The sequence below is a fragment of the Procambarus clarkii genome, chromosome 39 (genome assembly GCF_040958095.1).
Source record: "Procambarus clarkii isolate CNS0578487 chromosome 39, FALCON_Pclarkii_2.0, whole genome shotgun sequence".
In the NCBI taxonomy this organism is placed as follows: Eukaryota; Metazoa; Arthropoda; class Malacostraca; order Decapoda; family Cambaridae; genus Procambarus; species Procambarus clarkii.
This window is the reverse complement of record NC_091188.1, coordinates 42,898,170-42,921,798: the sequence shown is the minus strand read 5'-3', so window position 1 is coordinate 42,921,798 and position 23,629 is coordinate 42,898,170. Positions and strand designations below refer to the sequence as shown.

The following is a 23,629-nucleotide window of genomic DNA, read 5'->3' as shown; positions in this document are numbered from 1 at the left end:
ACTATCTCCAGACGCTCAGTAAACACCATACTCACCATCTTCCACACTTGTAAAACTCAGTTTTCAAACTAACACCATTTCAAACATCACATTACCACGTGCTTCGCTGAACAGGAAGTTACACAGAAAAATCCCTCAAACATGAAACAAATACATTGGCGCTCAGTCATTATTTGTGAGTATAGTGACGTGGTAATTTGTTTACTTGTTAGGGAATGTTTATAGAGATGAGTTAGTGAAGGTGATGAGAGTAAACGTTGATGGTGAACGTTGATGGTGAGTAGTGCGGTGGTGTCCCCTGGCGGCGGGCGGGGGAAGCTGCGGGTCACGTTGCCCGCCTCCCGCCAGTTACACTCAGGCATGGATAGTGACGGCACGCGCGTGTGATCCGCTCCACTATGGGGCTGGCTTTTCCTAAGTGGAGTGGAAATTAGTGGTAGTGTTGTCGAGATAACAGTGAGTGGCAATAATGCCGGAGTCTGACAAGTCGCTGGAGCTCAAACTTCACAGTCCGGCAGGCGTGGAGGCCATCATCTTCCACTGGCCGCTCACGTCGGGTTCAGGCGCTGTGAGTCTCCTCTATACCGGCTCTTATTGTGCCTTATTTTGTCTTATTGCTGGCTTGTTGTGTTGTCTCATGTGTGTAGAGCAGGTGTGTGGTGTGTGTGGGGTGAGTGTGGAGGTGAGTGTGTGTGCGTGCAGGGATGGGTGGTGATGGTCGAGGCATCCATTAGTGGAGCAAATATCCCGCCCCCCAGCCCCACCCCCCTCACCCCCCTCACCCCTCACGAACCCCCCCTCAGCACCACCTCACTAACCTGCCCATCCTTACTACCCCAACACTTTATATTGCTCACGCAGGTGTGTGTGGTGTGTGTGTGTGTGTGGTGTGTGTGTGTGTGGTGTGTGTGTGTGTGGTGTGTGTGTGTGTGGTGTGTGTGTGTGTGGTGTGTGTGTGTGTGGTGTGTGTGTGTGGTGTGTGTGTGTGGTGTGTGTGGTGTGTGTGTGTGTGTGTGTGTGTGTGTGTGTGTGTGTGTGTGTGTGTGTGTGGCTGGGTGGTGGTGTGTGTGGGGCTGGGTGGTGTGTGTGTGTGTGTGTGGTGTGTGTGTGTGTGGTGTGTGTGTGTGTGTGGTGTGTGTGTGTGTGTGGTGTGTGTGTGTGTGGTGTGTGTGTGTGTGGTGTGTGTGTGTGTGGTGTGTGTGTGTGTGTGTGTGTGTGTGTGTGTGTGTGTGTGTGTGTGTGTGTGTGGCTGGGTGGTGGTGTGTGTGGGGCTGGGTGGTGGTGTGTGTGGGGCTGGGTGGTGTGTGTGTGTGGCTGGGTGGTGTGTGTGTGGCTGGGTGGTGGTGTGTGTGTGTGTGTGGCTGGGTGGTGTGTGTGTGTGTGTGGCTGGGTGGTGTGTGTGTGTGTGTGTGTGTGTGGCTGGGTGGTGTGTGTGTGTGTGTGTGGCTGGGTAGTGTGTGTGTGTGGCTGGGTGGTGTGTGTGTGTGTGGCTGGGTGGTGTGTGTGTGGCTGGGTGGTGTGTGTGTGGCTGGGTGGTGTGTGTGTGTGTGTGTGGCTGGGTGGTGTGTGTGTGTGTGTGGCTGGGTGGTGTGTGTGTGTGTGTGTGTGTGTGTGTGTGTGTGTGTGTGTGTGTGTGGCTGGGTGGTGTGTGTGTGTGGCTGGGTGGTGTGTGTGTGTGGCTGGGTGGTGTGTGTGTGTGGCTGGGTGGTGTGTGTGTTTGTGGCTGGGTGGTGTGTGTGTTTGTGGCTGGGTGGTGTGTGTGTGTGTGGCTGGGTGGTGTGTGTGTGTGTGGCTGGGTGGTGTGTGTGTGTGTGGCTGGGTGGTGTGTGTGTGTGTGGCTGGGTGGTGTGTGTGTGTGTGGCTGGGTGGTGTGTGTGTGTGTGGCTGGGTGGTGTGTGTGTGTGTGTGGGTGGGGGGTGTGTGTGTGTGTGTGTGGCTGGGTGGTGTGTGTGTGTGTGGCTGGGTGGTGTGTGTGTGTGTGGCTGGGTGGTGTGTGTGTGTGTGGCTGGGTGGTGTGTGTGTGTGTGGCTGGGTGGTGTGTGTGTGTGTGGCTGGGTGGTGTGTGTGTGTGTGTCTGGGTGGTGTGTGTGTGTGTGGCTGGGTGGTGTGTGTGTGTGTGTGTGTGGCTGGGTGGTGTGTGTGTGTGTGTGTGGCTGGGTGGTGTGTGTGTGGCTGGGTGGTGTGTGTGTGTGTGGCTGGGTGGTGTGTGTGTGTGTGGCTGGGTGGTGTGTGTGTGTGGCTGGGTGGTGTGTGTGTGTGTGGCTGGGTGGTGTGTGTGTGTGTGGCTGGGTGGTGTGTGTGTGTGTGTGGCTGGGTGGTGTGTGTGTGTGGCTGGGTGGTGTGTGTGTGTGTGTGTGTGTGTGGCTGGGTGGTGTGTGTGTGTGTGGCTGGGTGGTGTGTGTGTGTGTGTGTGTGTGTGTGTGTGTGTGTGTGTGTGTGTGTGTGTGGCTGGGTGGTGTGTGTGTGTGTGGCTGGGTGGTGTGTGTGTGTGTGTGGCTGGGTGGTGTGTGTGTGTGGCTGGGTGGTGTGTGTGTGTGTGTGTGTGTGTGTGGCTGGGTGGTGTGTGTGTGTGTGTGTGTGTGTGGCTGGGTGGTGTGTGTGTGTGGCTGGGTGGTGTGTGTGTGTGTGTGGCTGGGTGGTGTGTGTGTGTGTGTGTGTGTGGCTGGCTGGGTGATGTGTGTGTGTGTGTGTGGCTGGCTGGGTGATGTGTGTGTGTGTGTGTGGCTGGCTGGGTGATGTGTGTGTGTGGCTGGGTGGTGTGTGTGTGTGTGGCTGGGTGGTGTGTGTGTGTGTGTGTGGCTGGGTGGTGTGTGTGTGTGTGGCTGGGTGGTGTGTGTGTGTGTGGCTGGGTGGTGTGTGTGTGTGTGGCTGGGTGGTGTGTGTGTGTGTGGCTGGGTGGTGTGTGTGTGTGTGGCTGGGTGGTGTGTGTGTGTGTGGCTGGGTGGTGTGTGTGTGTGTGGCTGGCTGGGTGATGTGTGTGTGTGTGTGTGGCTGGCTGGGTGATGTGTGTGTGTGTGTGTGGCTGGCTGGGTGATGTGTGTGTGTGGCTGGGTGGTGTGTGTGTGTGTGGCTGGGTGGTGTGTGTGTGTGTGTGTGGGTGGGTGGTGTGTGTGTGTGTGGCTGGGTGGTGTGTGTGTGTGTGGGTGGGTGGTGTGTGTGTGTGTGGGTGGGTGGTGTGTGTGTGTGTGGGTGGGTGGTGTGTGTGTGTGTGGCTGGGTGGTGTGTGTGTGTGTGTCTGGGTGGTGTGTGTGTGTGTGTGGCTGGGTGGTGTGTGTGTGTGTGTGTGGCTGGGTGGTGTGTGTGTGTGTGTGTGGCTGGGTGGTGTGTGTGTGTGTGTGTGGCTGGGTGGTGTGTGTGTGTGTGGCTGGGTGGTGTGTGTGTGTGTGGCTGGGTGGTGTGTGTGTGTGGCTGGGTGGTGTGTGTGTGTGTGGCTGGGTGGTGTGTGTGTGTGTGGCTGGGTGGTGTGTGTGTGTGTGTGGCTGGGTGGTGTGTGTGTGTGTGGCTGGGTGGTGTGTGTGTGTGTGTGTGTGGCTGGGTGGTGTGTGTGTGTGGCTGGGTGGTGTGTGTGTGTGTGTGTGTGTGTGTGTGTGTGTGTGGCTGGGTGGTGTGTGTGTGTGTGGCTGGGTGGTGTGTGTGTGTGTGTGTGTGGCTGGGTGGTGTGTGTGTGTGGCTGGGTGGTGTGTGTGTGTGTGTGTGTGTGTGTGGCTGGGTGGTGTGTGTGTGTGTGTGTGTGTGTGGCTGGGTGGTGTGTGTGTGTGGCTGGGTGGTGTGTGTGTGTGTGTGGCTGGGTGGTGTGTGTGTGTGTGTGTGTGTGGCTGGCTGGGTGATGTGTGTGTGTGTGTGTGGCTGGCTGGGTGATGTGTGTGTGTGTGTGTGGCTGGCTGGGTGATGTGTGTGTGTGGCTGGGTGGTGTGTGTGTGTGTGGCTGGGTGGTGTGTGTGTGTGTGGCTGGGTGGTGTGTGTGTGTGTGTGTGGCTGGATGGTGTGTGTGTGGCTGGGTGGTGTGTGTGTGTGTGTGTGGCTGGGTGGTGTGTGTGTGGCTGGGTGGTGTGTGTGTGTGTGTGTGTGTGGCTGGGTGGTGTGTGTGTGCCTGGGTGGTGTGTGTGTGTGTGTGGCTGGGTGGTGTGTGTGTGTGTGGCTGGGTGGTGTGTGTGTGTGGCTGGGTGGTGTGTGTGTGTGGCTGGGTGGTGTGTGTATGTGTGTGGCTGGGTGGTGTGTGTGTGTGGCTGGGTGGTGTGTGTGTGTGGCTGGGTGGTGTGTGTGTGTGGCTGGGTGGTGTGTGTGTGGCTGGGTGGTGTGTGTGTGTGTGTGGGTGGGTGGTGTGTGTGTGTGGCTGGGTGGTGTGTGTGTGTGTGTGGCTGGGTGGTGTGTGTGTGTGTGTGTGGCTGGGTGGTGTGTGTGTGTGTGTGGCTGGGTGGTGTGTGTGTGTGTGTGTGGCTGGGTGGTGTGTGTGTGTGTGTGTGGCTGGGTGGTGTGTGTGTGTGTGTGTGGCTGGGTGGTGTGTGTGTGTGTGTGTGTGTGTGGCTGGGTGGTGTGTGTGTGTGTGTGTGTGTGTGGCTGGGTGGTGTGTGTGTGTGTGTGTGTGTGTGTGTGTGTGTGTGTGTGTGTGGCTGGGTGGTGTGTGTGTGTGTGGCTGGGTGGTGTGTGTGTGTGTGGGGGGGTGGCTGGGTGGTGTGTGTGTGTGTGGCTGGGTGGTGTGTGTGTGTGTGTGGCTGGGTGGTGTGTGTGTGTGTGTGTGTGTGGCTGGATGGTGTGTGTGTGTGTGTGGCTGGATGGTGTGTGTGTGTGTGGCTGGGTGGTGTGTGTGTGTGTGTGTGTGGCTGGGTGGTGTGTGTGTGTGTGTGTGGCTGGGTGGTGTGGCTGGGTGGTGTGTGTGTGTGTGTGTGGCTGGGTGGTGTGTGTGTGTGTGTGGCTGGGTGGTGTGTGTGTGGCTGGGTGGTGTGTGTGTGTGTGTGGCTGTGTGGTGTGTGTGTGTGTGTGGCTGGGTGGTGTGTGTGGCTGGGTGGTGTGTGTGTGTGTGTGGCTGGGTGGTGTGTGTGTGTGTGTGGCTGGGTGGTGTGTGTGTGTGTGTGGCTGGGTGGTGTGTGTGTGTGTGTGGCTGGGTGGTGTGTGTGTGTGTGTGGCTGGGTGGTGTGTGTGTGTGTGTGGCTGGGTGGTGTGTGTGTGTGTGTGGCTGGGTGGTGTGTGTGTGTGGCTGGGTGGTGTGTGTGTGTGTGTGTGGCTGGGTGGTGTGTGTGTGGCTGGGTGGTGTGTGTGTGTGTGTGGCTGGGTGGTGTGTGTGTGTGTGGCTGGGTGGTGTGTGTGTGTGTGGCTGGGTGGTGTGTGTGTGTGTGGCTGGGTGGTGTGTGTGTGTGTGGCTGGGTGGTGTGTGTGTGTGTGGCTGGGTGGTGTGTGTGTGTGTGTGTGGCTGGGTGGTGTGTGTGTGTGTGTGGCTGGGTGGTGTGTGTGTGTGTGGCTGGATGGTGTGTGTGTGTGTGTGGCTGGATGGTGTGTGTGTGTGTGGCTGGGTGGTGTGTGTGTGTGTGTGTGTGGCTGGGTGGTGTGTGTGTGTGTGTGTGGCTGGGTGGTGTGTGTGTGTGTGGCTGGCTGGGTGGTGTGTGTGTGTGTGTGGCTGGGTGGTGTGTGTGTGGCTGGGTGGTGTGTGTGTGGCTGGGTGGTGTGTGTGGCTGGGTGGTGTGTGTGTGTGTGTGTGTGTGTGTGTGTGTGTGGCTGGGTGGTGTGTGTGTGTGTGTGGCTGGGTGGTGTGTGTGTGTGTGTGTGTGTGTGTGTGGCTGGGTGGTGTGTGTGTGTGTGGCTGGGTGGTGTGTGTGTGTGTGGCTGGGTGGTGTGTGTGTGTGGCTGGGTGGTGTGTGTGTTTGTGGCTGGGTGGTGTGTGTGTGTGGCTGGGTGGTGTGTGTGTGTGTGGCTGGGTGGTGTGTGTGTGTGGCTGGGTGGTGTGTGTGGCTGGGTGGTGTGTGTGGCTGGGTGGTGTGTGTGGCTGGGTGGTGTGTGTGTGTGTGTGGCTGGGTGGTGTGTGTGTGTGTGTGGCTGGGTGGTGTGTGTGTGTGTGTGGCTGGGTGGTGTGTGTGTGTGGCTGGGTGGTGTGTGTGTGTGTGTGTGGCTGGGTGGTGTGTGTGTGTGTGTGTGGCTGGGTGGTGTGTGTGTGTGTGTGTGGCTGGGTGGTGTGTGTGTGTGTGTGTGGCTGGGTGGTGTGTGTGTGTGTGTGTGGCTGGTGGTGTGTGTGTGTGTGTGTGGCTGGGTGGTGTGTGTGTGTGTGTGTGTGTGTGTGTGTGTGTGTGTGTGTGTGTGAGGCTGGGTGGTGTGTGTGTGAGGCTGGGTGGTGTGTGTGTGTGGCTGGGTGGTGTGTGTGTGTGTGTGGCTGGGTAGTGTGTGTGTGACTGGGTGGTGTGTGTGTGTGTGTGTGTGTGACTGGGTGGTGTGTGTGTGTGTGTGTGTGTGACTGGGTGGTGTGTGTGGGGGGCTGGGTGGTGTGTGTGTGTGTGTGGCTGGGTGGTGTTTGTGTGTGTGTGTGACTGGGTGGTGTGTGTGTGTGTGTGGGGCTGGATGATGTGTGTGTGTGTGTATGGCTGGGTGGTGTGTGTGTGTGTGTGGCTGGGTGGTGTGTGTGTGTGTGGCTGGGTGGTGTGTGTGTGTGGCTGGGTGGTGTGTGTGTGTGTGGCTGGGTGGTGTGTGTGTGTGTGGCTGGGTGGTGTGTGTGTGTGTGTGGCTGGGTGGTGTGTGTGTGTGTGTGTGGCTGGGTGGTGTGTGTGTGTGTGTGTGTGTGGCTGGGTGGGGTGTGTGTGTGTGTGTGGCTGGGTGGTGTGTGTGTGTGTGTGGCTGGGTGGTGTGTGTGTGTGTGGCTGGGTGGTGTGTGTGTGTGGCTGGGTGGTGTGTGTGTGTGGCTGGGTGGTGTGTGTGTGTGTGTGTGGCTGGGTGGTGTGTGTGTGTGTGTGGCTGGGTGGTGTGTGTGTGTGTGTGGCTGGGTGGTGTGTGTGTGTGTGTGTGTGTGTGTGTGTGTACTCACCTAATTGTACTCACCTAATTGTGCTTGCGGGGGTTGAGCTCTGGCTCTTTGGTCCCGCCTCTCAACCGTCAATCAACTGGTGTACAGATTCCTGAGCCTAAGGGCCTGTGTGTGTGTGTGTGTGTGTGTGTGTGTGTGTGTGTGTGTGTGTGTGTGTGTGTGTGTGTGTGTGTGTGTGTGTGTGTGTGTGTGGCTGGGTGGTGTGTGTGTGTGTGTGTGTGTGGCTGGGTGGTGTGTGTGTGTGGCTGGGTGGTGTGTGTGTGTGTGTGTGTGTGTGTGGCTGGGTGGTGTGTGTGTGAGGCTGGGTGGTGTGTTTGTGTGTGGCTGGGTGGTGTGTATGTGTGTGTGGCTGGGTGGTGTGTGTGTGTAAGGCTGGGTAGTGTGTGTATATGTGTGGCTGGGTAGTGTGTGTATATGTGTGGCTGGGTGGTGTGTGTGTGTGTGTGTGTTTGCCTGAGCTGGGAATCGAACCCTGGGTCTCAGAACCACGACCCATAAACGCAGCCCTCTTGGCCGCCTACATACCTATCCCTGACTACGGGGAGGTGATGTTAAGCTCTTTTGTGGGGAGGCTTGTTGTTGTACCTGGGGCGTGTAAGTGTGTGTTGGGGGTGGTTGAGGTGGCAAGTCCAGGTAGTGTGTACAAGCTAAAGTTAGGTTGTGTCCCTGGAGCCCAGCTGGAGTATCTGTGGATGGTTGTATGCTGGGGCCCCTGCCATGGCCCTTAGACTGTGCTATTGGGAATCCCATGTAAACAATGCATTAACTCTTCCTCACGTGGTGTTGCGAATCCCATGTAAACAAGGCAGTTGCCCTTACTCATGTGGTGTTGCGAATCCCATGTAAACAATGCAGTTGCCCATACTCATGTGGTGTTATAAATCCCATGTAAACAATGCAGTTGCCCATACTCATGTGGTGTTATGAATCCCATGTAAACAATGCAGTTGCCCTTACTCGCGTGGTGTTGTGAATCCCATGTAAACAATGCAGTTGCCCTTACTCGCGTGGTGTTGTGAATCCCATGTAAACAATGCAGTTGCCCATACTCGCGTGATGTTGTGAATCCCATGTAAACAATGCAGTTGCCCTTACTCGCGTGGTGTTGTGAATCCCATGTAAACAATGCCGTTGCCCTTACTCGCGTGGTGTTGTGAATTCCATGTAAACAATGCAGTTACCCATACTCATGTGGTGTTGTGAATCCCATGTAAACAATGCAGTTGCCCTTACTCACGTGGTGTTGTGAATCCCAAGTAAACAATGCAATTGCCCTTACTCATGTGGTGTTGTGAATCCCATGTAAACAATGCAGTTGCCCTTACTCACGTGGTGTTGTGAATCCCATGTAAACAATGCAGTTGCCCTTACTCACGTGGTGTTGTGAATCCCATGTAAACAATGCAGTTGCCCTTACTCACGTGGTGTTGTGAATCCCACGTAAACAATGCAGTTGCCCATACTCGCGTGGTGTTGTGAATCCCACGTAAACAATGCAGTTGCCCTTACTCACGTTATTTATTTACACCTGTGCCCTAGCCTATGGACAGAGGGTACTCGTACAAATTTAGTTGCTTTGATGTGTTTCATTTATTCGATTTGTTCGCTTGCTCTGACTTGATTAACTCTGGGTGTAAACATTTGATATAAATGGAAGCTTAGTATAGAAGGATTAAGAGTTCCTCTTGATGAATCCCCTGCAGTGGTTCCCTAAGTGTCATTTCAAATAACGGGGCCGCAGCTATTAACGGTCACCGTTGTATGCACAACCAGGTCAATTTATTTATGACATATAAAGCTCCTCCACATTCATTGGGGACCTTGTGTAAAACGATTGGCAGATGGTGTTCTAGGGAAAATAAGCTCTGCCTAAATGTGATATACAATATAGGCATTAGCCAATGTAATAAATCTATCACAATAGCATTATTGATGACGGAGCAGAAGGTGACGTTACAATGTTATCACTTGGTTACTGATTTAAACACTAGTTTGATTAGTGTTATTGGCACATTGTCAGCTGGCTAGGGGCTATTTATCGGCCGAATGTAATCGAAATTGCCAAATCCTTGTGATAAGAACCGATTATTTGATACATAAATACATGCAAAGTAAGCTTTCCTACCTTCCATGTGACTACCTTGTGAAGCTTCCTGGGATCAACAACTCCGCGGCCCGGTCTCCAACCAGGCCTCCCGGTTCGTTTGGTCAACCAGGCTGTTGAACGCTGCTGCTCGCAGCCTGACGTATGAATCACAGCCTGGTTGATCAGGTATTCTTGGGAGGTGTTTGTCGAGTTCTCTCTTGAACATTGAGAGGTCGGCCAGTTAGTGTAGCAGTCGTGTTGAAAAAGTGTTGGGCCCAAGATGTTAATAGTTCTCCCTCAGCGTACCTTTTGCACCTCTACTTTTCAACGGGGCTATTTTGCACATTGGCCCTTAGGCTGCAACAGCTGAGCCAAGCCAACCTTGGCAGTGAATGAAAGTACAGTACCGGCAGTGCCTTAGGCGAACAATATCACCTTCCCACCATTAGTAGCCTTTACCTCACCTAGTATAACATTGCTCTCTAAAATATAATAATTTGTACTTAATGTTGTTTATTAGTTCCTGAAATTAATAGATTTCTGAAAACTTTGTTAAAGTTCATGAATTAGGAACCCTCACAATGTCGTAAGCGGCGTGTCATTTAAAATGTTTGTGTATTGTGCATAAAGAAGACAAGCTAGTTAAACAGCAGTGTCCAACACTACACTATATTAGGGCATGACAGCTGAGTGGATAGCGCTTCGGATTCGTAGTCCTGAGGTTTTGGGTTCGATCCCCAGTGGAGGCGGAAACAAATAGGCAGAGTTTCTTCCACCCTGATGCCCCTGTTACCTAGCAGTAAATAGGTACCTGGGAGTTAGACAGCTACTACGGGAGTTGGCAACGAAAAGGTCTGGTCGAGGACCGGGCCGCGGGTACGCTAAGCCCCGAAATCATCTCAAGATATCTTATCAATTTTAAAAACGCAATCGTGTTTTCTGGGAAGTTTTATGTTTTGTGGTAAGTGTAGTGATGTGGGTGCTCGCGGAGCTCCAGTGGCTGACGTAAAGGAATCTCGCCCCTGACCTCATTCACCGGGGTATATATAGACTTTGAGGCACGCTGTCACGGGACACCCGCCACCAGGAGACTAGGGTAGGTAGGGTGACCTGGTGACCCATCATGTAGGAGGAGGGGTCAGGTAGGGTGACCTAGTGACCCATCATGTAAGAGGAGGGGTCAGGTAGGGTGACCTGGTGACCCATCATGTAGGAGGAGTGGTCAGGTAGGGTGACCTAGTGAACCTTGATGTAGGAGGAGGGGTCAGGTAGGGTGACCTGGTGACCCATCATGTAGGAGGAGGGGTCAGGTAGGGTGACCTAGTGACCCATCATGTAAGAGGAGGGGTCAGGTAGGGTGACCTAGTGACCCATCATGTAGGGGGAGGGGTCAGGTAGGGTGACCTGGTGACCCATCATGTAGGAGGAGGGGTCAGGTAGGGTGACCTGGTGACCCATCATGTAGGAGGAGTGGTCAGGTAGGGTGACCTAGTGACCCATCATGTAGGAGGAGGGGTCAGGTAGGGTGACCTAGTGACCCATCATGTAAGAGGAGGGGTCAGGTAGGGTGACCTGGTGACCCATCATGTAGGAGGGGTCAGGTAGGGTGACCTGGTGACCCATCATGTAGGAGGAGTGGTCAGGTAGGGTGACCTAGTGACCCATCATGTAAGAGGAGGGGTCAGGTAGGGTGACCTGGTGACCCATCATGTAGGAGGAGTGGTCAGGTAGGGTGACCTAGTGACCCATCATGTAAGAGGAGGGGTCAGGTAGGGTGACCTAGTGACCCATCATGTAAGAGGAGGGGTCAGGTAGGGTGACCTGGTGACCCATCATGTAGGAGGAGTGGTCAGGTAGGGTGACCTAGTGACCCATCATGTAAGAGGAGGGGTCAGGTAGGGTGACCTGGTGACCCATCATGTAAGAGGAGGGGTCAGGTAGGGTGACCTGGTGACCCATCATGTAGGAGGAGTGGTCAGGTAGGGTGACCTGGTGACCCATCATGTAGGAGGAGGGGTCAGGTAGGGTGACCTAGTGACCCATCATGTAAGAGGAGGGGTCAGGTAGGGTGACCTGGTGACCCATCATGTAGGAGGAGTGGTCAGGTAGGGTGACCTGGTGACCCATCATGTAGGAGGAGGGGTCAGGTAGGGTGACCTAGTGACCCATCATGTAGGAGGAGGGGTCAGGTAGGGTGACCTAGTGACCCATCATATAGGAGGAGGGGTCAGGTAGGGTGACCTGGTGAACCCTGATGTAGGAGGCAACCCGTTCTCGCAAATTCGTAAAGTCAATATTGACTTATTAACTACGTGCATAGGTGATATACTAAACATAATAGATACCCTTAAAAAGATTCAGAGAAAACACCGACCTTACCTAACCTTGTTAGTATCTTAAGATAAGCATCTTATTGCTTCGTAATTACAATTATTACTTAACCTATACCTATTATAGTTTAGGTAATAATTGTAATTACGAAGCAATAAGATGCTTATCTTAAGATACTAACAAGGTTAGGTAAGGTCGGTGTTTTCTATGAATCTTTTTAAGGGTATCTATTATGTTAAGTATGTCACCTATGCACATATTTAATAAGTCAATATTGACTTATTAAATTTGCGAGAACGGGTTGTAGGAGGAGGGGTCAGGTAGGGTGACCTAGTGACCTAGGAGGGTGTGTGGTGCAAATGACTGTATACCAAGGGTGGCTTAAAGAAGATCTTATAGACCACACATTGCTTAAGACTTGTGTCTTTACTAAAGGTCTTGATGTTCGTTGAAGACGAATGCTTATGTTTACCTAGGCATCTTATGACTAACTTTTTCTGGTAACAGTAAATGCTCTGTCTTTATTGACTACTGCCCTGTCTCCTGTGGCTACAATGACTACTGCACTGTCTCCTGTGGCTACAATGACTACTGCACTGTCTCCTGTGGCTACAATGACTACTGCACTGTCTCCTGTGGCTACAATGACTACTGCACTGTCCCCTGTGGCTACAATGACTACTGCACTGTCTCCTGTGGCTACAATGACTACTGCACTGTCTCGTGTGGCTACAATGACTACTGCACTGTCTCCTGTGGCTACAATGACTACTGCACTGTCTCCTGTGGCTACAATGACTACTGCACTGTCTCCTGTGGCTACAATGACTACTGCACTGTCTCCTGTGGCTACAATGACTACTGCACTGTCTCCTGTGGCTACAATGACTACTGCACTGTCTCCTGTGGCTACAATGACTATTGCACTGTCCCCTGTGGCTACAATGACTACTGCACTGTCTCCTGTGGCTACAATGACTACTGCACTGTCTCCTGTGGCTACAATGACTACTGCACTGTCTCCTGTGGCTACAATGACTACTGCACTGTCTCCTGTGGCTACAATGACTACTGCACTGTCTCCTGTGGCTACAATGACTACTGCACTGTCTCCTGTGGCTACAATGACTACTGCACTGTCTCCTGTGGCTACAATGACTACTGCCCTGTCTCCTGTGGCTACAATGACTACTGCACTGTCTCCTGTGGCTACAATGACTACTGCACTGTCTCCTGTGGCTACAATGACTACTGCACTGTCTCCTGTGGCTACAATGACTACTGCACTGTCTCCTGTGGCTACAATGACTAGTGCACTGTCTCCTGTGGCTACAATCACTAGTGCACTGTCTCCTGTGGCTACAATGACTAGTGCACTGTCTTCTGTGGCTACAATGACTACTGCACTGTCCCCTATGGCTACAATGACTACTGCACTGTCTCCTGTGGCTACAATGACTAGTGCACTGTCTCCTGTGGCTACAATGACTACTGCACTGTCTCCTGTGGCTACAATGACTACTGCACTGTCCCCTATGGCTACAATGACTACTGCAATGTCCCCTATGGCTACAATGACTACTGCACTGTCTCCTGTCACTACAATGACTACTGCACTGTCTCCTGTGGCTACAATGACTACTGAAATGTCCCCTATGGCTACAATGACTACTGCACTGTCTCCTGTGGCTACAATGACTACTGCACTGTCCCCTATGGCTACAATGACTACTGCACTGTCTCCTGTGGCTACAATGACTACTGCACTGTCCCCTATGGCTACAATGACTAGTGCACTGTCTCCTGTGGCTACAATGACTAGTGCACTGTCTCCTGTGGCTACAATGACTAGTGCACTGTCTCCTGTGGCTACAATGACAACTGCACTGTCTCCTGTGGCTACAATGACTACTGCACTGTCTCGTGTGGCTACAATGAATACTACACTGTCTCCTGTGGCTACAATGACTACTGCATTGTCCCCTGTGACTACAATGACTACTGCACTGTCCCCTGTGGCTACAATGACTACTGCACTGTCCCCTGTGGCTACAATGACTACTGCACTGTCCCCTGTGGCTACAATGACTACTGCACTGTCCCCTGTGGCTACAATGACTACTGCACTGTCCCCTGTGACTACAATGACTACTGCACTGTCTCCTGTGGCTACAATGACTACTGCACTGTCCCCTGTGACTACAATGACTACTGCACTGTCCCCTGTGGCTACAATGACTACTGCACTGTCTCCTGTGGCTACAATGACTACTGCACTGTCCCCTATGGCTACAATGACTACTGCAATGTCCCCTATGGCTACAATGACTACTGCACTGTCTCCTGTCACTACAATGACTACTGCACTGTCTCCTGTGGCTACAATGACTACTGCACTGTCCCCTATGGCTACAATGACTACTGCACTGTCTCCTGTGGCTACAATGACTACTGCACTGTCCCCTATGGCTACAATGACTACTGCACTGTCTCCTGTGGCTACAATGACTACTGCACTGTCCCCTATGGCTACAATGACTACTGCACTGTCTCCTGTGGCTACAATGACTAGTGCACTGTCTCCTGTGGCTACAATGACTAGTGCACTGTCTCCTGTGGCTACAATGACAACTGCACTGTCTCCTGTGGCTACAATGACTACTGCACTGTCTCGTGTGGCTACAATGAATACTACACTGTCTCCTGTGGCTACAATGACTACTGCATTGTCCCCTGTGACTACAATGACTACTGCACTGTCCCCTGTGGCTACAATGACTACTGCACTGTCCCCTGTGGCTACAATGACTACTGCACTGTCCCCTGTGGCTACAATGACTACTGCACTGTCCCCTGTGGCTACAATGACTACTGCACTGTCCCCTGTGACTACAATGACTACTGCACTGTCTCCTGTGGCTACAATGACTACTGCACTGTCCCCTGTGACTACAATGACTACTGCACTGTCCCCTGTGGCTACAATGACTACTGCACTGTCCCCTGTGACTACAATGACTACTGCACTGTCCCCTGTGGCTACAATGACTACTGCACTGTCCCCTGTGACTACAATGACTACTGCACTGTCTCCTGTGGCTACAATGACTACTGCACTGTCCCCTGTGACTACAATGACTACTGCACTGTCCCCTGTGGCTACAATGACTACTGCACTGTCCCCTGTGACTACAATGACTAATGCACTGTCCCCTGTGGCTACAATGACTACTGCACTGTCCCCTGTGGCTACAATGACTACTGCACTGTCTCCTGTGGCTACAATGACTAGTGCACTGTCTCCTGTGGCTACAATGACTACTGCACTGTCTCTTGGGGCTACAATGACTACTGCACTGTCCCCTGTGACTACAATGACTACTGCACTGTCTCGTGTGGCTACAATGACTACTGCACTGTCCCCTGTGGCTACAATGACTACTGCACTGTCCCCTGTGGCTACAATGACTACTGCACTGTCCCCTGTGGCTACAATGACTACTGCACTGTCTCCTATGGCTACAATGACTACTGCACTGTCCCCTCTGGCTACAATGACTACTGCACTGTCTCCTGGGGCTACAATGACTACTGCACTGTCTCGTGTGGCTACAATGACTACTGCACTGTCTCGTGTGGCTACAATGACTACTGCACTGTCCCCTGTGGCTACAATGACTACTGCACTGTCCCCTGTGACTACAATGACTACTGCACTGTCTCGTGTGGCTACAATGACTACTGCACTGTCCCCTGTGGCTACAATGACTACTGCACTGTCCCCTGTGGCTACAATGACTACTGCACTGTCCCCTGTGACTACAATGACTACTGCACTGTCTCGTGTGGCTACAATGACTACTGCACTGTCTCCTGTGGCTACAATGACTACTGCACTGTCTCCTGTGGCTACAATGACTACTGCACTGTCCCCTGTGACTACAATGACTACTGCACTGTCCCCTGTGGCTACAATGACTACTGCACTGTCCCCTGTGGCTACAATGACTACTGCACTGTCCCCTGTGACTACAATGACTACTGCACTGTCTCGTGTGGCTACAATGACTACTGCACTGTCCCCTGTGACTACAATGACTACTGCACTGTCCCCTGTGGTTACAATGACTACTGCACTGTCTCCTGTGGCTACAATGACTACTGCACTGTCTCCTGTGGCTACAATGACTACTGCACTGTCCCCTGTGGCTACAATGACTACTGCACTGTCCCCTGTGGCTACAATGACTACTGCACTGTCCCCTGTGACTACAATGACTACTGCACTGTCCCCTGTGACTACAATGACTACTGCACTGTCCCCTGTGGCTACAATGATTACTGCACTGTCCCCTGTGACTACAATGACTACTGCACTGTCCCCTGTGACTACAATGACTACTGCACTGTCCCCTGTGACTACAATGACTACTGCACTGTCCCCTGTGGCTACAGTGACTAGTGCACTGTCCCCTGTGGCTACAATGACTAGTGCACTGTCCCCTGTGACTACAATGACTACTGCACTGTCCCCTGTGGCTACAATGACTACTGCACTGTCTCCTGTGGCTACAATGACTACTGCACTGTCTCCTGTGGCTACAATGACTACTGCACTGTCTCCTGTGGCTACAATGACTACTGCACTGTCCCCTGTGGCTACAATGACTACTGCACTGTCCCCTGTGGCTACAATGACTACTGCACTGTCCCCTGTGACTACAATGACTACTGCACTGTCCCCTGTGGCTACAATGACTACTGCACTGTCCCCTGTGGCTACAATGACTACTGCACTGTCCCCTGTGGCTAAAATGACTAGTGCACTGTCCCCTGTGGCTACAATGACTACTGCACTGTCCCCTGTGGCTACAATGACTACTGCACTGTCCCCTGTGACTACAATGACTAGTGCACTGTCCCCTGTGGCTACAATGACTACTGCACTTTCCCCTGTGGCTACAATGACTACTGCACTGTCTCCTGTGGCTACAATGACTAGTACACTCTCCTGTGGCTACTGCACTGTCTCCTATGGCTACAATGACTAATGCTCTGTCCCCTGTGGCTACAGTTGTCTGATGACTGACACCAACATTATCTGTGGTAGCTACATTGGCTACAGTAATGTGCAGTGATTGTGCTCTACTGCACCGTTATAATTATACAAATACTGTGCTATACCGTATGAGTGGTGACAAGATGTGGTGACTACATTACTGTGTCTCACTCATGTTTGTGGGCAATAGGCCTATATGGTATCCGGTGTATCTACTAGGCCTATACCATTTGGTGATTAGCATCTCTGGTGTTGAACTTACAACGTGTCTATACTGACCTTTCTTGTAGGATACCTTGTGTTTACCTTGTGTTGAACCCGGGGGTTAGGGTCCCCGCGGCCCGGTCTCTGGCCAGGCCTAGTGGTAGCAGTTGAATAACTGTTCTTGAACATCTGTTCACCCACCTATTTATAGTTCTATTTTACCTGGTGTTCCATTCATTGGTAAAGACTTGAGTGCCTCTCCCTGGGTTTATTATATCAAGTTATTTGTAATGTGTGTGTGGGTCATTTGGGTACTTGCTGTGTAGGACTATTTGTTCCACCCGCTTTGAAGCCCATTTAAGACTACCTGCAATGTTGCTCATTGGTCTGTGAAGCCGCTCCAATACTTTATTCAAAGGAAAGAAGTGTTTCAGCCTCTAGAGATGCCAGGCCTCTTTAGTTGGAATCTCCTTTCGAGGTAGTGGAGACGATTGTTGAGAACCCAAAGTTAGGTTACCCGTAGACATGATGAATATTGTAGTTAGACGGCACCAATGACTCGTATTACTGTGTTAGCACAATTGTTTATCAGTCCAAATATCTGTAATCACCTGTGGATGTTTCCATTACCACTCGTCTACCATATCACCCATTGCAATAAATTGCCTTTTGCTCTGTCAATTTCTCTGAGAATTTCTATGTGGTAATCATGTCTACCATGGCTTCACTCTTCCAATGATGCGAGGTTTAATGTCTGATTTTCCATGTAATTTACAGCTGTCAGTTGTAGTAGTGGCTTAAGTGAACTCTTCCAGCGTCATGGTAACCCAACAGTGCTTATGTTATGTTGTTGTTGTTTAAGATTCACTACTCGGAACAAGTTCCAAGTAGCACGGGCTATGGTGAGCCCCTAACTTACCTGGCGGCAATTGTTATGAGCAGCCTTTCATATGGAGTTTAAACTGTATGTGGGTGACTAAACCTTGTTTGTGGCGAGTAAGGCATGTTTGTACTGATTGTTACCCACATTAAGGTAAATGTACTCATTTTCATTTTGTGTTAAGCTTAGTGTGCTTATGGCGACTAAGCTGGCTGGTTACCTTGAGGTGCTTCCGGGGCTTAGCGTCCCCGCGGCCCGGTCCTCGACCAGGCCTCTTGCTGCGCTCAGTATAGTGACCTTAGTTTGGGTCACTATACTGTGTGCTGAATGCTTTTGGTGTTTGTAATGGCACCATACATATTTTGTGTGTGTAAATCACGAAAAATAAACACGTGATTAAAAATGTGAGTGTTAGACCACGGAGGAAAATTGAAACAGGAATTTCCTTGTGTACTTTCTTATATTAATACATCTTCTGAAGGAATGGTATACAGGTCAAGTATTGGACATACATAGCAAAATTTTGTGTCAGTTTTAACTGCAACTTTAAGCACAGTTGTAATAAATTAATGTGCTCTTGATTTTTGTTAAGCTGTTTAAAATCTTTATTGCCTATTATATACAGATGTATTTAGATATATGTTTAAGTTCTTTGGAAGTATTGGTATATAATTTGATGGGTTGGTTGGGTATTAATGTTTATGTGAGTATATTTCCCTTGGAGATATTTTGGTGGCAGAAGAGCATGACCTTAATGTCCACGTTATACTAACCGGCTGATCTTTGGTCTCATTACAGGATAAACACGATGGCGCATACGAGATTGTCGAAACTATACGGTCAGTACCAGAGTTGGTTGTTGGAGGCTTAAATGACTAGTGCAATGGTGGTGCAAGTAGGGGAACGGGAGAGTGGTCCAGCAGAACAAGTAGCGGAATGGGAGAGTGGGACGGGTAGCGGGTTGATAGCGTTCCCAGCACGGCTTATGTAACGGCGAGACGCCAGCCAGCCAGCCGTCCCCCTCTCTCTCTCCCTCCCTCCCTCCTAGCCCCTTTAACACTGACTGACTCGGTCGCTTGTGCTCCGTGTGTTTGCTCCTGCTCTTCCACTCCCTACCTACCTTCTGCCTTATCTGGTATGCGGCCACCACTTCCATTTAAAGCCTTCGCTCTCTTATTTCTCTCACAAGGACAACCACTTATCTTGCTATGCTTCTCCACCACACTTACTGCTCTTTATGTGTGTTTGTCAAGGAATGTTAGTGGTGTCTTGTGTGTTTGTCAAGGAATGTTAATGGTGTCTTGTGTGTTAAGGAATGTTAGTGGTGTCTTGGTGTGTTTGTCAAGGAATGTTAGTGGTGTCTTGTGTGTTTGTCAAGGAATGTTAATGGTGTCTTGTGTGTGTGTCAAGGAATGTTAGTGGTGTCTTGTGTGTTTGTCAAGGAATGTTAGTGGTGTCTTGTGTGTTTGTCAAGGAATGTTAATGGTGTCTTGTGTGTTTGTCAAGGAATGTTAATGGTGTCTTGTGTGTTTGTCAAGGAATGTTAGTGGTGTCTTGTGTGTTTGTCAAGGAATGTTAGTGGTGTCTTGGTGTGTTTGTCAAGGAATGTTAATGGTGTCTTGTGTGTGTGTCAAGGAATGTTAATGGTGTCTTGGTGTGTTTGTCAAGGAATGTTAGTGGTGTCTTGTGTGTGTGTCAAGGAATGTTAGTGGTGTCTTGTGTGTGTGTCAAGGAATGTTAGTGGTGTCTTGTGTGTGTGTCAAGGAATGTTAATGGTGTCTTGTGTGTGTGTCAAGGAATGTTAATGGTGTCTTGGTGTGTTTGTCAAGGAATGTTAATGGTGTCTTGTGTGTTTGTCAAGGAATGTTAGTGGTGTCTTGTGTGTGTGTCAAGGAATGTTAATGGTGTCTTGTGTGTTTGTCAAGGAATGTTAATGGTGTCTTGTGTGTGTGTCAAGGAATGTTAGTGGTGTCTTGTGTGTGTGTCAAGGAATGTTAGTGGTGTCTTGTGTGTGTGTCAAGGAATGTTAATGGTGTCTTGTGTGTTTGTCAAGGAATGTTAATGGTGTCTTGTGTGTTTGTCAAGGAATGTTAGTGGTGTCTTGTGTGTTTGTCAAGGAATGTTAGTGGTGTCTTGGTGTGTTTGTCAAGGAATGTTAGTGGTGTCTTGTGTGTGTGTCAAGGAATGTTAGTGGTGTCTTGTGTGTTTGTCAAGGAATGTTAGTGGTGTCTTGTGTGTGTGTCAAGGAATGTTAATGGTGTCTTGTGTGTGTGTCAAGGAATGTTAATGGTGTCTTGTGTGTGTGTCAAGGAATGTTAGTGGTGTCTTGTGTGTTAAGGAATGTTAGTGGTGTCTTGGTGTGTTTGTCAAGGAATGTTAGTGGTGTCTTGGTGTGTTTGTCAAGGAATGTTAATGGTGTCTTGTGTGTTTGTCAAGGAATGTTAATGGTGTCTTGTGTGTGTGTCAAGGAATGTTAGTGGTGTCTTGTGTGTTAAGGAATGTTAGTGGTGTCTTGGTGTGTTTGTCAAGGAATGTTAGTGGTGTCTTGGTGTGTTTGTCAAGGAATGTTAGTGGTGTCTTGGTGTGTTTGTCAAGGAATGTTAGTGGTGTCTTGGTGTGTTTGTCAAGGAATGTTAGTGGTGTCTTGTGTGTTTGTCAAGGAATGTTAATGGTGTCTTGGTGTGTTTGTCAAGGAATGTTAGTGGTGTCTTGTGTGTTTGTCAAGGAATGTTAGTGGTGTCTTGTGTGTTTGTCAAGGAATGTTAGTGGTGTCTTGTGTGTGTGTCAAGGAATGTTAGTGGTGTCTTGTGTGTGTGTCAAGGAATGTTAATGGTGTCTTGTGTGTTTGTCAAGGAATGTTAGTGGTGTCTTGTGTGTTTGTCAAGGAATGTTAGTGGTGTCTTGTGTGTGTGTCAAGGAATGTTAGTGGTGTCTTGTGTGTGTGTCAAGGAATGTTAATGGTGTCTTGTGTGTTTGTCAAGGACAAGGACAAGGGCAGGGATGGGTTCATAAAAGATGCAGCTTAAAAATAATATAAATAAAATAGTTCTATATTCTTTAAAATGGACAAACAAATTTAGGATAAATAGTTAGGATGTCGTTCAGAACACCTGAGTCAATGACATAGCTACACAGTTGGTGGTACAAGAGGCCAGGAGGCCTAAAGTCCTTCACGGTTTCACATTCAACATTGTAGTGTTCTAGTGAGTGCATTAAAGGTTTATCACAGAGTTTACAATCTGAGTATTCTGGTAGTGGCTCAGCTTCACTAACCTGCCAGATGTGTCTATAGCCAAGGGAACTACCACAATGACTACATCACATTGCCTGGTCCGGTTACTGGGCTGACCATAGCCAAGGGAACTACCACAATGACTACATCACATTGCCTGGTCCGGTTACTGGGCTGACCATAGCCAAGGGAACTACCACAATGACTACATCACATTGCCTGGTCCGGTTACTGGGCTGACCATAGCCAAGGGAACTACCACAATGACTACATCACATTGCCTGGTCCGGTTACTGGGCTGACCATAGCCAAGGGAACTACCACAATGACTACATCACATTGCCTGGTCCGGTTACTGGGCTGACCATAGCCAAGGGAACTACCACAATGACTACATCACATTGCCTGGTCCGGTTACTGGGCTGACCATAGCCAAGGGAACTACCACAATGACTACATCACATTGCCTGGTCCGGTTACTGGGCTGACCATAGCCAAGGGAACTACCACAATGACTACATCACATTGCCTGGTCCGGTTACTGGGCTGACCATAGCCAAGGGAACTACCACAATGACTACATCACATTGCCTGGTCCGGTTACTGGGCTGACCATAGCCAAGGGAACTACCACAATGACTACATCACATTGCCTGGTCCGGTTACTGGGCTGACCATAGCCAAGGGAACTACCACAATGACTACATCACATTGCCTGGTCCGGTTACTGGGCTGACCATAGCCAAGGGAACTACCACAATGACTACATCACATTGCCTGGTCCGGTTACTGGGCTGACCATAGCCAAGGGAACTACCACAATGACTACATCACATTGCCTGGTCCGGTTACTGGGCTGACCATAGCCAAGGGAACTACCACAATGACTACATCACATTGCCTGGTCCGGTTACTGGGCTGACCATACAAATACCTTTATTATTTACAAAAGTTGTCATAGCTTTTATTACTGCAGCTTTCAGGTCTCTGGACATTTCTTAGTCCTTCTAAATCTGAAGTACTTTCCTTAATTTGCATGTTTCTAATAACTGCATTAGATAGTCCAAAGTCATAATCGGTGTTTTCTTTCCTGCAAGCCTCATTGGCCAATCATGTTTACCAACTCCAACATGGGATGGGATCCGCACCAGTTTATACAAGAGTTATTATCCAGGCACTGTATGGTCGAAGTGCCTGGATAGGCACTCCGAGTACTTGAGCACAATACTCTGGGAGACTGAGCATGTTCAATATGAGAGTGAGAGAGTACTGGAGCAAGCACAGTACCCTGGGAGACTGAGCATGTTCAGTATGAGAGTGAGAGAGTAATGGAGCAAGCACAGTACCCTGGGGGACTGAGCATGTTCAGTATGAGAGTACTGGAGGAAGCACAGTACCCTGGGAGACTGAGCATGTTCAGTATGAGAGTGAGAGAGTACTGGAGCAAGCACAGTACCCTGGGGGACTGAGCATGTTCAGTATGAGAGTGAGAGAGTACTGGAGCAAGCACAGTACCCTGGGGGACTGAGCATGTTCAGTATGAGAGTGAGAGAGTACTGGAGCAAGCACAGTACCCTGGGGGACTGAGCATGTTCAGTATGAGAGTGAGAGAGTACTGGAGCAAGCACAGTACCCTGGGAGACTGAGCATGTTCAGTATGAGAGTGAGAGAGTACTGGAGCAAGCACAGTACCCTGGGGGACTGAGCATGTTCAGTATGAGAGTGAGAGAGTACTGGAGCAAGCACAGTACCCTGGGAGACTGAGCATGTTCAGTATGAGAGTGAGAGAGTACTGGAGCAAGCACAGTACCCTGGGAGACTGAGCATGTTCAGTATGAGAGTGAGAGAGTACTGGAGCAAGCACAGTACCCTGGGGGACTGAGCATGTTCAGTATGAGAGTGAGAGAGTACTGGAGCAAGCACAGTACCCTGGGAGACTGAGCATGTTCAGTATGAGAGTGAGAGAGTACTGGAGCAAGCACAGTACCCTGGGAGACTGAGCATGTTCAGTATGAGAGTGAGAGAGTACTGGAGCAAGCACAGTACCCTGGGGGACTGAGCATGTTCAGTATGAGAGTGAGAGAGTACTGGAGCAAGCACAGTACCCTGGGAGACTGAGCATGTTCAGTATGAGAGTGAGAGAGTACTGGAGCAAGCACAGTACCCTGGGAGACTGAGCATGTTAAGTATGAGAGTGAGAGAGTACTGGAGCAAGCACAGTACCCTGGGGGACTGAGCTCATCACGGTTGATGGTCCAGACTTGACATTGTTGACAATTACACACTGGGGGGGGGTCTCTTAGTTAGAAAATTGTAGGTTCATCTTCCAGTTTTTCTGGTAATTCCTTTTGAAGGCTTTTTGTGCGCCTTAGCCTAACCCTGGTCACATTTGTCGCAGTTTGTCTGTGAAATGTGTGTATATATTACGCCAGCGTTGTGTTTCCCTTCCATAGCATGTAAGGTCATAGTGGTCCAGCAACTGTGACAGGCAAGAGCGCCCTCGTTCGTCAGACGCATGATTTGTGTGATTGAGGTGTCGGGACGCCACCAAGAGAACCGTACTTTTGAAACAAGGTATAGTTAAAGACACTACTAACTGATCGATGGCTTTGTTCATCTGCTTCAAAGTTTCACACGAGACAAAGTTATTATTACCTTCAGGAATTAACAAGATACTGAGCCAGACATACATAATGTGAAGACACTTGGTGAAGGTGTGTAATGAACCAGAAGAGGAGACAGTAGAACCTAAGGCAATATATATATAGTTTGGAAGGTAGATATGTCAAGGAGTCCCACAGTACAACCCACAGCTGTGGTGCTCGACCCTGGAA

At 50.4% G+C, this 23,629-nt stretch overlaps 2 protein-coding genes across 2 annotated transcripts in view; one reads left to right on the top strand and one right to left on the bottom strand.

Moving 5' to 3' along the window:
• The first annotated feature begins 312 nt into the window (after positions 1-312).
• The window catches only part of LOC123760254 (DOT1 like histone lysine methyltransferase grappa), a 245,157-nt gene continuing 221,840 nt past the window's right edge, over positions 313-23,629 (top strand). The window contains exons 1-2 of the mRNA XM_069338436.1: positions 313-568; positions 18,362-18,516. Of these exons, the coding sequence (XP_069194537.1) occupies positions 18,500-18,516 (17 nt within the window). The 5' untranslated portion in view covers positions 313-568; positions 18,362-18,499. The remainder of the gene's footprint in view (positions 569-18,361; positions 18,517-23,629) is intronic.
• LOC138372720 (mucin-19-like) lies at positions 11,908-16,921 on the bottom strand. The gene is made up of 2 exons (XM_069338233.1): positions 16,906-16,921; positions 11,908-16,403 (listed from the first exon to the last, which is right to left on the bottom strand). Exons 1-2 carry the CDS (start codon positions 16,919-16,921, stop codon positions 11,908-11,910), a joined length of 4,512 nt encoding a protein of 1,503 aa, XP_069194334.1.